At 57.8% G+C, this 13,834-nt stretch overlaps 1 protein-coding gene across 6 annotated transcripts in view; it reads left to right on the top strand.

Moving 5' to 3' along the window:
• Positions 1 to 12,495, top strand: part of NOL4L (nucleolar protein 4 like) — a 63,897-nt gene extending 51,402 nt beyond the window's left edge. For all 6 annotated transcript variants that reach the window (XM_080404394.1, XM_080404398.1, XM_080404397.1 and 3 more), the window contains 6 exons: positions 3,834 to 4,105; positions 4,888 to 5,073; positions 5,153 to 5,344; positions 5,432 to 5,554; positions 5,869 to 6,070; positions 9,104 to 12,495. In XM_080404394.1, coding sequence (XP_080260520.1) covers positions 3,834 to 4,105; positions 4,888 to 5,073; positions 5,153 to 5,344; positions 5,432 to 5,554; positions 5,869 to 6,070; positions 9,104 to 9,303 — 1,175 coding nt within the window. In that variant the 3' untranslated portion in view covers positions 9,304 to 12,495. The remainder of the gene's footprint in view (positions 1 to 3,833; positions 4,106 to 4,887; positions 5,074 to 5,152; positions 5,345 to 5,431; positions 5,555 to 5,868; positions 6,071 to 9,103) is intronic.
• The last annotated feature ends 1,339 nt before the right edge of the window (positions 12,496 to 13,834 follow it).

The following is a 13,834-nucleotide window of genomic DNA, read 5'->3' as shown; positions in this document are numbered from 1 at the left end:
CTGCAGAAAACCTCTCCAAGCTCAGAAGTTTGGTGGATTTTACCAAAATGGTGATTCTCTGGGAGTGCAGCCAACACAGCCCTGCCACTGCTTAGCATCTTGCCACAGCTGCTGGTGGTGGGGCGGGAGCCTAAACCTGGTCCCAGCACCCGAGGTGGGAAGGCTGCTGTTCCTTCTACCCCCAGGTCCTGCTCTGCTGTGGTGTGCCCCAGCCACTCCTTGGGGCTGGCCGTGGGCTGGAAGATACCCCAGCAAAGCTGCTGGGGGAGCAGCACTGGCACCAGCAGCAGCACTGGCACCATCCCCATCCCATCCACACCAGGAGAGCGCGGTGCTCCCTCCCCAGCCCACCTGCATTTTTAGGCTGGCTGAGGCTGCTGCCATTTGGACCCAAGAACCTCGGCAATCTGAATTGGTGGCCATTTCACTGCTCACAATACTGAGATTAATCCACTAATTTATATGCAGAGCTTCTGGGAGAGCATAACTTGTAAAAATGTAGAAATAAGAAAATTATCTGTAGCTAGTGGAGTTCATCCTTGGTGTAAACTATATTGTTCTTTTAGTAGGCGCTAGTCCCTTACTTTAGATTCCCATTTCATTTTCTTATTCCACCTGGACAGGCTCCTAGAGACATCTTCCTCTTTGTTTTCAATATTCTTTGGCTGTAGCAAACCCAAGGTTTGTAAATGCAGCAGAGTTGGGTAGAAACTCGATTTGCCGTTGCTGTGTGTGTTTTGTGCAACACAAAAGAAAGCTGGAGACATTGAGAAGTCGGGGCATCCCAACCTCACCCATGGAACCCTACCCACTGTGAGCAGCTGATGCAGGACTGGTACTTCCTATGGGGACAGGAGCTTGGGGATGGGGGGGCAGAGCTGGGGACTGCTGGGAGGCTGGAGGTGGATAGGCAAGGGCAGAGCGGGATGCCTAGGGAGGAGTGGGGGGGCTTAAGGCAGATGGGGGATACTCAGAGCAGGTTGAGGATGCTCAGAGCAATGCAGGGATGCCCAGGGCAGTCTGGGGATGTTCTGGGCAGACTGAGGATGCTCAGGGCACTGGCATGGTCTTCTCCCAGGTGACGCCTCTCTTGGTGCCCTTGCCTGGCAGGGGCTTCATAGCATGGAGGGTCCCCACAGTGTGGGCAGCTGTGCCGAGGGCTGCCTGCCACCCCAAGGAGCCGGCAGAAGGTCCCCGCCACCGGCCTGGGGGACCGGTGCTGATTGGCCCTGTGGTGCTGTTGCTGTGGCCGTGCCCGGGTTGATGGCAGGCCCTGGCATGTGGCTTGTGCCTCTGTGCACGGGAATAATTCTGCTTAATCCTTCTGAGAGGCATCACTGGATGAGGCTGGAGCCTCCCTCTGGGAGCCCCGTCTCGCCTGGCGCAGAGAGCAGAGCAGGGGGAGGGACAGCCGCCATCCCTCCGGCAGGGAGGCCTCTGTGCCCCCAGCCACCTGCCCGCTGCTGCACGGGGCTGCGGCCGGGCCAGCACCGCTCCTGCACCCGCACCGAGGGGGCAGAGTGCCAGGGGTGGGTCTGGCTGCGCGCCCTGGCAAGGTGTGCGTGGGGCAGAGCTGCAGCAGCCTGGCTGGGGCAGAGACCCCCAGGGGCGGGGGTGGTACAAGAGCTGAGCCGGGCAAGCCGTGCTGGCAAACAAAACCCACCGGGGCCTGAGAGCACCGAGAGCGTCAGTGCCCTGGTGCGATGGGACGGGAGGGGTGTGGGGGCAGGAGGGGGCAGTGCCCTCAGCATCCTGCCCCACCAGGTCTGGCCGAGCCAGCGGCAGAAGCCCTGCGGTGCCCACTGCTGTGGCACAGGGACAGGAGACCAGAGCGGGTCGGGGGGCAGCGGGAGGGTGCCCCGGGGTGGTGCTGGCTGCCCCGGCACCCTACGCTCCTGGGCACGCAGAGCCAGCGAGAGCAAGGGCCTCTGCCTGCAGCCGGCCCGGTGCCCTGTGCCGGGGGGTGCCGCCTGCCGCCAGCCCGGAGCACCCGGCACATAAACACTGCCCCAGGGATTAGGTCAGCTCTGGTCATTGCTCAGACGAATAAGTGGATCAGCACAAGGGAAAGGAGGGGGAGGGAGCTCTGCTGAGTGGGGAGCTCAAGTGGGGACCTTTTCATTTCGGGGCTCGTGAGGCCAGGAGCTGCCTTGGCGCATGCCCGAGGCTGGGCAGCGAGCGCTGGCTGCCGTGGCGGGGCGGCTGGGGACACGCAGCAGCAGCCCCGGCCGGACCCCCACGCTCAGCTTGGATGCGCCAGCGTCCTCGAGTCTATTTGTTTGAAGGGATACAAAGTCCTGGGCTGTCGGGGGGTCACGGGGCGTTCGCCAGGCCGCTCGTGGGAGTTCCCGCTGTGCTGGTGGGCAGGAGCAGGAGGGCGGGTGGCAGCAGCCGGGCACTGTCGCACCGCCGCGCCCGCACACCTTTGGGGCTGGAGCCCCGCGGCACCGCGGCCGCCCCAGAGCCCGACCCATTGTCCGGCGGCCGGTGGTGGCCGCCATCTGCTCGGGCTGCAGCAGCTCCTTTGTTCGCGCCCGGCAGCGCGCGCAGGAAGCGGCTCCCCACGTGCTGCGCCCTTTCCCTCGCGGAGGCACCTAATGAAATAAAGGATTTACTGCGGCCGGAGGGAGGGGGAAGCGGGTGAGCAGTTGGAAAATGTAGTGCCTGGCCCCAAGGCAGGGCTCTAGGCCGAGGGCAGGCAGAGCTGGGTCAGGCACAGCGGGGGGCAGGCAGGGCTGGGCGCAGGCAGCACCGGGCACGGGCAGGGCTGGGCTCTGCTGCAGCTGGGCTGTTCTTTGGAGCAGCAGAGGGCAGGAGATTGGCGTGTTGGGAGCCATGCGTGGGCAGGGGGCCGGTGCCAGGAGCTGGGGTGTGGATGTGACCGAAACGGAGCAGGAGCCGGGCTGTGCACTGCGTGTGCCGGGTCCCCAGCTGTGGGCTCTGCCTGTTGGGATGGTGGGAGAAAGGGATGGCCGCGCCGCTGCAGCTGCCGTGGGGATGGCTCTGGGGTATGGGGAAGCAGGAGTGTCCGCATAGGGTATAGGAGGGCTTTGACTGGGGCAGGAGGGACATCCACGCAGCCCCTGCCCCTCCCCACCACAGCGTGCCAAGGAGCCTTGCCAGGCAGCATGTCCCCTGTGAACAGAGCTCCTAACGCTGCTTCCAAGTGGCACAAGCTCAGGGTTTTCCATCCAAGCCAGCCTGTCCCCATGTGTTGTACCCACGCTCCAGCACTCTGCTGGGCAGCACATCCCTGAGCCGCTGGCTCTGCAGGTTGTCATCTGCCACCACACGCAGCCCCAAACTGGTCTGGGAGGACCTCACGAGGAGGCAAGGGACCTGGTGGGGAGAGGCAATGGCCCTTTCTCCTCCCTACAATGCAAACAGAAAGCAAAAAGGACCAAATTCCAAAGTTCTTATTCAAGCCCAAGTGCCACGGCTCCAGGCGGAGGCGCAGGGACTGTTACCTGCCAGGGCATGGGCATGGCAGTGGCCAGTGTGCTTTGAGGAACGAGGGAGCAGAGCCATGTGGCGATGGGTCCTCCAGGCGCAGGCGCTGGTGTCTGTACCTCCCGTTGCTGCATCCCAGGGTCGAAGCGTGGCTGGGCCGGGCCAGATCGCGATGGCACAGAGGGTGACTCCCCGACCAAGTGAGCCCGGAGCAGCCCCGGCCGGGCAGGAGCTTCCAAAGCAGCGGCACAGCCACGCTGCACGTGCCAGCATCCCACAGGAGGGTTTGAGGAGGGCTGGCGCTGTGGGGACAGAGCAGCTTGCCCACCTCAGGGAGGTGGTCGCAGGGTGCCATGGTGGTGACCACACATCCTTCTTTGCAGATGACTCCTCGTCAGAGAGCTGCAGTGGGAATGGCTCCTCCACCCTGAACCCCTCCACCTCCAGCAGCACGCAGGGCGACAGCGCCTTCCCCGAAATGAACGGGAATGGCACCGCGGCCCCCATGGACTTCACCGCCTCCGCCGATGACCAGCCCATCAACCTCTGTGACAAACTCACACCTGCCCACGTCACCCCTTCCTACCAGTCGGACAGCTGCAGTGCCGACGGGCTGCGCAGCAGGGTCAAGTACGCGGTGAAGACCACGGCAGAGGTACGGCCCAGGCTGCAGGCAGCTGCTGCTGGGGCTGGGCGAGACGGGACAGTTGCGTGTCCTTGGCCAGAGCCGGGCACGGGGCATGGCACACTGTGCCATGTGTGAGGCACCCAAGGCCAGGCCGGGAACACGGTGCTGCCCCTGCACCAGGAAGGCACGGAGCAGGGACGGCAGGGCTGGGGGCCCTTCCCATGTAGGGGTGGAAGGAGGGACGAGTGCTGTGCTCGCACGCCGCTGCTGCGGCAGAGCAGCTGTGCCTGGCCACGCTCCAGGCTTGGGGCTGCTGCTGCTCAGCAGAAACTGGCTGGAGTGCCGAGCAAGCAGTTGGCAAAGGGAAGGAGAGAGGGAGGGATGGTTTGGGAGAGCCGGGGCATCCCCACACCGCACCTGCCCCGGAGCTGGGGCTCTGCAGCAGGCTCGCCTCCGCCCTGACCAGCTGTGCCACTGCCACCGTGCAAGAAGGAGCCCGTTCCTGCAGGGTCCGAGCAGCATTTCCTGCAGGATCAGGCAGACCCACGGCCCCCAGCAGCCAGAGCCACACTGCCAGCACTTTGGGCCACCACAGGTTCCCTGAGGCCACCGTGTGTCCCCCTACCCCAAGCAGGCAGGAGCTGGGCTTCGAGGGAGCCCGACTTGTGAGTTCATCTCCCTGAGTTGCAGGAGGATGTCAGGGAAGGGGACAGAAACAGTGGGCCAAGGAGCAAGGGCTTTTTCCTTGTTGACCCTGGGCAGGGGTGGGCAGACAAGGGCTGCATGTGATAACCCCCATCTCTTCTCAGTCCCCTCCATACAGCTCTGGCAGCTATGACTCCATCAAGACAGAGGTCAGTGGCTGCCCCGAGGACCTGACTGTTGGCAGGGCCCCCACGGCCGATGAAGATGACGATGACCACGATGACCATGAAGACAACGATAAGATAAATGATTCGGAGGGAATGGATCCAGAGAGGCTAAAGGCCTTCAATGTAAGGAGGGCTCTGCAGAGAGGGTTAGCCCACCTGCTGCCCGTCGTGGTGGTCCCACGGTCTGTCTTCTCCTTTGCAGATGTTTGTGCGCCTTTTTGTGGATGAGAACCTGGACCGGATGGTTCCCATCTCCAAGCAGCCCAAGGAGAAGATCCAGGCCATCATCGAGTCCTGCAGCCGGCAATTTCCCGAGTTCCAGGAGCGGGCGCGCAAGCGCATCCGCACCTACCTCAAATCCTGCCGCCGCATGAAGAAGAACGGGATGGAGATGGTGAGCAGCTGCCCCACAGCCCTGCTGCTCGCTACTGCTCCAAGGGCAGCAGGTCTCTGAGTGTCTTCTCTGCTTGTGTCTTTGCAGACCAGGCCCACACCGCCGCACCTGACCTCGGCCATGGCGGAGAACATCCTGGCCGCCGCCTGCGAGAGCGAAACGCGGAAAGCAGCCAAGAGGATGCGGCTGGAGATCTACCAGACCTCCCAGGTATGGTGCTTGCTGGTAGGGCTGGAGGCGGGCAAGGGATGGAGCCAACAGCACACTAATGTGGGGTGGGGAAAAGGAGAGGTGTTTCTGAGCAATTTGACAAAGCATTTTTAAAAGCGCTTCTAAAGGTCAGAGGGCTGAAGAACAGGGCCTATGGTACATCCTGAGACTCAGGCCAGCGGGGATGGGGACACTGGTTTGGACTGGCCACGCTGCAGCCATGGGAGGCCTGGCATCCCCGTGCCGTCCCTCCCAGTGGCCGCAGAGGACAACCAGGCTCCTCACTGGAGTAAGTCTGTGTTTCCCCTGCGCAGGACGAACCCATCGCTCTAGACAAGCAGCACTCCAGAGACTCCACAGCCATCACCCACTCCTCTTATTCACTGCCAGCTTCATCTTACTCCCAAGACCCGGTCTACATCAATGGAAGCCTGAACTACAGCTACCGTGGCTACGGGTCCCTGGGGGGCAGCCTGCAGCCGCCCGCCTCCCTGCAGACAGGCAACCACAGTAACGGTAAGCGGCCGCACGCTGCACCGGGGCCCACGGCAGCACAGGGAGCCCACCCAGCCATCGCCTCCGCCCCACGCCTGGGCCGTGCACCATGGGCTCCCGGCACCCTGCGCTGAGCTGGTCGCTGGCGGGGGGGCAGGGGCTGCTCCTGCGGGTTGTGCCAAGGCCGGTCATGGCAGCACCTCCCACAGAGCCGCTCGGAAAGCTGCACTTCTGCAGCCCATGGAGGCCTCTGCCCGGCTCCTCGGCTTGCCTCATCAGCGGGCGGTTGATCGTTGAACTGAACTTGGAAGGACGGTCTAGGTGCCACTGGTGGAGGGAATGAGTGTCACTTAAAAAAAAAAAGAGAATCTGTACCAGCTATTAATTATTAACAGGAGCGGTCGGCTATCACTGCCCTGATCTTGTTGCCGGTATGAGCTGTTCCTTCCCCAGCCTGCATCGGCTGCTCTTGGAGACGGGGCCGGGGCTGGCGCAGCTGGGGGCTCTGCACCAGTACCCGGGAGAGCCCCCGTGGGAAAAGCCCTTGGGAAAATGGGAGCGATGCTGCAGGGCAGGAGAGCAGAAGGAGAGTGCAGGCGAGCAGAAGGAGAGTGCAGGCATGCCCTCTGAGGGGTCTGCCGAGTTAGGAGGAGTGATCAGAGCTGAGTAGCCTGGGGCCAAGCAGGGCCTGTGGTGAGGTCCTGCGGTACCTGGGGACTCTCTGGTGCCCAGGCTAGAGAGGAGTGGGATGGGGCAAAGCAGCCCCAGCGTGCTCTGGGCTCCTGCCCTGCCCCTGCCTACCCTGAGGGAGTGAGGATTTGGAGGGATGTGATTTCCGGAGCCCTGAGAGATGCCTGTCTGGGATTAACTCTTATCATCCCTTCCTAATGCTTCTTAACCCTGAATAAAGATACCACCCTGGCCTCCAGCTGCTGAGACCTAATCCTTGCAGCCATGGCGGAGGCAGCAATGGTTCCTCCCCAGAGCATCACAGGCCCCCCCGGCCCCCCATGCTGCAAGGGACCCTCCTTTCACCCAGCCCAGCTGCAAGCACTGGCTCCTTGACATGAGACAGCAAACATGCAGCAACGTCTTGGAGCAGCCCCAGCGAGCGCCTGGCCCAGGAGAAGCAGACGGGCCCTGGGTGTAGCACACAGCGGCAGCACACAGCAGCACCTTGCTCCTTTCTAATAGATTTTTAAACCTCTGCTTTGCTATTATTTTTTGCCCTTTGCCCGAGCACTTGCCCAGTCCTTTAGAGGCAAGAGCATGCTGCCATAGTGCTGGCTTCTGCACCTCCTCCTCCCTCTGCGAGCAGAAAGCCTGCCGGGGTTCGCTGCTCAGAAGAATCTTCACCCTCCATCCCCCACCTAAGTCGATTCTTGCTCAAACCCACTCCCCACTGCCAGCTCCTTCCCCTTTGGTGAGCTGGGAAACAGGCTCCATTTACTGCTGCCCTTTCTGTCCAGTGAAATTGCTTTCGCATGAGAGCCTCCTCCTCCTCCTCCCCTTCGCAGCATGTAAGTCCTCTGCCAGTACTACTCCTGCTGCAGCATTTGCTGCTGCAGCATTTGCTGCTCCAGCATTGCATTTCTTGGACGAGTCCCTTCCCACCCTGGGGTGTGGGCTCCCCTCCCTGCCCTGGTCCGCAGCGGGACCCACCTGATCTCGGTGGGCTGCAGAACTCTCTCATCCTTGTTTGCAATCTGCTGTAGCACTGGGTCCCTGCTCAGCGTCCCTGGTGTCCCTCGGCTGTGTCAGGCCACCCAGCAGGAGCTCAGCCCTCCTGAAGCCTTTCTCCAGCATCACCAACTGCTCCATCAGCCAGCAGCACTCCAGCTCACAGCCAGGGGATTAATTCAGTGTCTTCTCTTTCTCCTTACCCCAGGCTGCAGCCTCGCCTGACTCCTCTCCCTAACTAGTGTCATATCTCTAGTAAACATCTTTCCTCATCTGTCTTCATTTGTAGTTGATCGTGTGGTTCTTGCACCTTGTTTGGCTTCTCATACTTAGTCCAGCATGAGGCTAAATGGGTTTTTCCCCTACCTTTACCTGGCTGTGTCACTCCTCAGGCTGTGTACCAGCTCTCCTGCCAAAGTCTTCCACGCGCAGCCACCCAGACTGGGCTGCGCACACATGCGTATGGTTGTGCACCAGTACCTGCGGATGGCCAGAGCTGTGGCTGGCAGAGTTTGTTTCCTGGGTCTCAGAGAACTTGATAATTTGATGATTTTTTGCAGGTTTAAGATCACAGGGTTTTGTGAGCTGGGAGCAGCCATGTGTCCTGTTCTGCAGAAGATGGGCGCACATACATGTCCAAAAAATTGCATGTGATAGAGGTGCAGCAGAGGTGAACTTAGGAGAAGAAATTATCCCTGCCCATCCGGCAGATAATAGATTTAGCAGAACTTAGTTCATTTATGGACTGAGCCCCAGCAATGTGCAGCCCAGTAAGCCCATCTAGCCTCCCACCCAAACCCGATACCTAAGGCAGAGCTTGTAACTGTGTTGGTGGCCGGAGTGGTGTGCAGGCGCCCAGGCAGGGCAGGTCTCCTCGCCATGCAGCACAGCCTGGCCCCGCATGTGCTGGGCACAGACACGTTGTTACCCAGCACTAAAGCAGGGAAACACCCCGTGTGGGATGTTACTCACCATATGCAGAGGAAAAACCAGACCCTGGAAGATGACTGATGTGGCAGGTATCCCCCAGGCACTAGTTTAGCTCCTAGCAGAGCGCGGCTGCAGACTCTCCCTTTGCAGAGTGGATGGGACAGGCTGCACGATGGGATTTTTTTCACATGCACTCTGAAGGCTCTTTCCGTGTGGCTGTGGTAGAGGCAGTGGCTTGCTTGTGCTAGCTGCCTGTGCTGCCCACCTGCGCTGGCTGCGGCAGGAGCTGGGGCTTCTCACCTTGTCTGGGGCACCACGGTTGCGGGGACCTTCCTGCTAGTGCGGGGGTCCCGGAGCACTGGCTCCCGCTGGGATCTCATCAGGGCAGGACAGACACGGGCATGGCTGCTCAGCCTGAGCTTCCCTCTTGCTTTTCCTTGGCAGGTCCGACCGATCTCAGCATGAAAGGTGGGGCCTCCAGCACGGCCCCCTCCAACAGCACCAGCAGGGGAATGCAGGCTGCCCAGCTCAGCCCCACGGAGATCAGTGCGGTGCGGCAGCTCATCGCTGGCTACCGAGAGTCGGCGGCGTTTCTGCTTCGATCTGCAGACGAACTGGAAAACCTCATTTTACAGCAGAACTGACTCCCTGTGTCTGCATCGCTCCTCTGTCGAGAAGACAATTTATACCTGCTAGAAAGAGGCTCCCAGCGGTGTCCTGCTCAGGACCGCCATCGTCCTCCCATGAAGTGGCGGGTACATGTAGTTTTAGAAGGTGGAATCCAAAAGACCTGTTTTCTTTTACACTCCAAGCACCTGGGACTTCAGGCACAAGGACATGTTTTTGAACCGTACCAACACCTGTGCGTCCGGCCGACCAGAAGCCAAATCTGCGGCTTGGAAGGATGTGGGACTTTCAAGGGCAGAAGGGAGCCTGGGGAGGTTTGGGGCTGCAGATGTATTTAGAATGACCTTTGTGGACCCAAATGTTAGATTCCCGTCCCCGGATAATTTCCAAGTCTTAGGTGAGCTGAATCACATATTTATTGAGAAATGGACCCTCCTCTCCCCTTAGTAATTTATTTTTCTGAAAATGGATTCTTTTGAGTTTGTACAGATTGCCAGTTTTTTTGTCTGTCTGATCAGAAGGAATTTGTTCCTGTGAAATAACACATTCCATATCACTACACTACTAATTTCCAGGCACCTCTGCCTGTTTCTCTGGGGAGCCCTTGTCCCAAAGGGAGCAAGTTTGCCATCCAGCCCTAGACTTCGAGGCTGCTCAGCCTCCAGTAAGTGTAGGTGGCAGCTGAACAACGGAGCAAGCAAGCATCCTGCTTAGACCTTTGCTCTAAGCGGTCCTGTAGCAGCAGTGGGGTCTAAATCTCCTGCAGAGACTCGGCAAGCTCAGCAGACCTCCGGCTAGAAGGACGTCTCACACTCATTTAAGTCATTGCAGATAAGAGAAGGAAGGAAGGAAGGAAATACCTGAGAAACACTGTCTTGCGCTCACCATCTGTACTCTACCTCACACTCCATTGTGGGCTTCTTCCAGGACTGGCTGAGCTGGTCCTGGGGGACAGTGAGTGTCACAGACGCATGGATCATGCCGAGGAGGCTGGAACCAACCTGGCAGATCCAGCGGATCCGCTGGGGTCCTGGTGCTGGGCGGCAGCTCGCTCCCACCCCCTGCGCCCGGCTGGGTGCTCCAGGCCGTGGGAGACCAGCCCTGGGCTAGCACCGGGACAATAAAACCCTTTAGGAACTGCACGGGTGTAATAAAGGCTAATGCCGGTCTCTGCCTGAAGAGCGAGCTCAGTGCGGCGAGCTGCTCACCCTCCTGCAGAAGACAGAGACAGGCCACATTCAGCAGCAGAACTGACAAGTCCTCTCCGGGGCCCAGGATCCTCCCCTCTCCCTGCTCACAGTCCTGGAACAAGCCCACAATTCCCAAAGTGTGGAAAAACCGTAGTCCGATGACCATTCTGCCCCGTTACCACCCCCCCACCCCCAATAATGCACTTCATTTTGCTCAGTGCAATACCTACTACCAGTGCTGCTAAACCCAGGGACTTCGCTCAGGCACAGAGCTGCCGAGCCGAGCCGAGCCGAGCCGAGCCGAGCCGAGCCGAGCCAAGCAATGCAACGCGCTGCGGAGCCGTGCAGGGCAGCAGAGCTGGCTGCCAGGGATGCCAGCTCCTCCTCGCACCCCTGCGCCAGCGCAGCCCCCCAACCCGGGCAGGAGGCCTCGCCGTCAGATAGATGCTCGATAAGTGTAAACCCCTGTATGCTCATAGGGAAGGCAGATCCCTTCTCTCTCCGGAGCCAGCTTTTTTCTTTGCCGGCCGCAGGGAGCTGGCGGGCAGAGGCTGGTCCTCCACAGGAGCTGGTGCCGCTGCTCGGGTTGGAGATGTTGCAGGTGGCAGCGGCCAGTCCCAGCCAGGAGCGGCCGCAGGCAGTTTGCTCAGTAGCCTTCATCCCTGGTTATACTCCCCACACACTGGAAGAGGAGCAGGACCTCTGCCCTGCTCTTAGTACAGGAACAGCCACCGGCTCCTGAGGACAGGCTCGCCTGGCCCGGCAGCAGAAGGGATTAACCGTTGCATTGACTGTTTTCCCCAAACCTTAAACTTTCCGTAGCATTTGGAGAAAAGGGACCTAAGCCCTGGCCGTTTGGGCAGTCAGGGTGCCTGTGCAGGGAGGGTGGCCTGTTAGACCCGAGGCGATGCTGGAAGCGGGAGCATTGCGGCCGCCTCAGGCGCGCTGGTGCCGAGCGCCTCAGGCAGGAGCGATGGGGGCCCCAGCCCCTGCCAGGGCTCAGCCTCACGCTTTCCCCAGCACTTCACAAGCCTGCTTGGTTTGTCCACTGCATCCTCCCATACTTGGAATTTATGTAAATATTTATTTTTGTGTGAATACCATGAAGTAAGAAACCTTTGACAAAAATATGTAACCGCAGCCATTTGTGAAAGTCTTAACGTTAAGGAAGGAGAGGCAGAGACAATCGCTGTCCCGGGATTCTCTCTCTGCGCGTTATCCCACCCGAGTTGGTGCCTCCCTCCCCGTCAGAGGCCATCGAGAACATTTAGCCATAAGTTTGCCATCCAGTTTACTGAAAAAGAGGTTACCCAGGGGCTTACGGACAGATCACCATCAGCTACAGTTTGTTTAAAGTTTTATTTATACAAGTTTTAGCTGTCGTTACCAGATCACCTTTGAACTTGTCTTAGCATGTATTGAAGTTTAGTAGCTCTTACACTTTGTTAAACTGCTGTAGAAAACAGATGAGGCTCATGGTTGCATAGGAAGGTCTACCCTGTCCTAACAACTGATGTTCATAACTGGCAGCTGAATGGTACAGACTCAGATTTCCAAAGCCCCGGTGACAGCCACATCTGTGACAAGTTATGAAACAAATGGGATTGACTACGAATTTCTGTCAGGGATCTTTTTTTTTCTTTCTTTCTTTTTTTTTTCCTTTCTGTTTTTTTGGTTTTGTTTTTTTTTTTTTTTTTTGGTGAGCCGCAGCTTTATAGTTTCTTTGGAGCGAGCTCCACAGACATCTCAGTGCTCTTCAGCTGATCCATGCTCAGTGGCGGCTCTTCTGTGCTCCAGGACTGTTTCACAGCCACATTCCTGCGCTCTCACTAGGCAGGACGGGGTCAGGAATCGCTAGTCCGGGTTCTCAACGAGAAGGAATGAGCAGGAGCAGAATACACCGGCTTACCAGATATTCTGAGAGGTGGAAGGAGAATGCTGGGTTAGCAAATGGTCTGGATGTTCTTGGTTTTGTTTAAGAAAAGCTAATCACTGGTCGAGAAAATAGATTATTTTTTTTTTAAATTTAATTTTATTTTATTTTAAACACAACCATCCTGCCCTGGATGTGCAGTTCCCATGACGGTGTTTCTACATGGGAGAGCGTTCCCGGGATTGTGAGCAGACGTAACTTGTACCTCCCCGATCCAAAGGGCCATTTCCCTCCCACGAGTGGCCGTCGGATTTAGTACCAGTTCATGAAAAAAAATGCTGCTTTGAACTCAGAGGGTTAATATACTTTTGATTTGTAATTTTTTGTAAAACTTTTTACAAGGTAGCATAGTATTTCACCAGAATACCAACTACAATCCGTCCATGGTCTGATTTTTATATAATTTAGTGGTGCTTTAGAAACTTTTGTTTGGTTGTTTCGGAGCTGTACAGCTCAGTTCTTCGCCTGTATCTACCTAAGACCAATGTGAACCTTTGTATTTTTGCTCCTAATTTTGGACTCAGTGAAAGTGTACTGTTTACATGTACAGAACTCCCGGCCCCTGTGTGTTCTGCAAGACCTGCTGTTGAAGAGGAAGATGCACCTCACCCAGTTCGTCTGCTTAACCAAGCCACAGCTTCACTCACCCACTGACACACGCACCTACCCTAAGGAAGACCCCACAAAATTGAAATGCCCTGTAAGCAATTTTGGGTTTTGCACAAGCTATTGTATTTTTTTTTTCCAGTAGTCGATTTATGGACTGGCTGCAGTTCAGATCGAGAGCTGATCTGGCGCTCAGTTAACCGAAGCCAGAAGTCGAACAGGCAGAGTCGTACTGTGCTGCTGTTCCACCATCTTCCTCCTCCCACCGAGGCAGGAGGGTGGAAGCTGCCAAGCTCAGCGTAGGGTTCAAACGCCGCGGAAGAGCACTCGAGCCAAGGGGGCTTGTGAGGAAGCCGGACGGGGGGGGGGGGGGGGGCGGGGAGCCACTCAGCAGCGTAACTGGAAACATCCTTTACCAAACCTGGTGAAACCACCCAGGCCACCCGCTGGTTTCAGATGGAGGGTGGGAGCGGGTTCCCTCGGGGGGTGGGGGGCTCCGCGATGGAGCAGAAGACGGCTCTTTGGGAAGTCGGTGCTTTCCCGAGGGTTCAGATAGAAAGCATATGGCACTTAATCCAGCTTTTAAGGTGACACTTTATTGCTTAATTGATTCATTTTGAAATGATATTTTTGCAGATAGGCACCTATGCAACTTAACGTGGCTCTTAAGCAGATGAGCACTTCCTCCTCAACGAGCTTGATAAGAGTTATTTGTGTTATATACTGTGGATTTTTCCAGTAAATGTGGCTTAATATTTTAATTCTTAGAATGTGTGTCTATTATATATGTGATGCAACTTAATTCTGTTCTGTTTGTGG

This window comes from Falco punctatus (genome assembly GCF_963210335.1).
Source record: "Falco punctatus genome assembly, chromosome: 10".
Classification (NCBI taxonomy): Eukaryota; Metazoa; Chordata; class Aves; order Falconiformes; family Falconidae; genus Falco; species Falco punctatus.
This window is presented reverse-complemented; position numbering and strand designations above follow the sequence as displayed.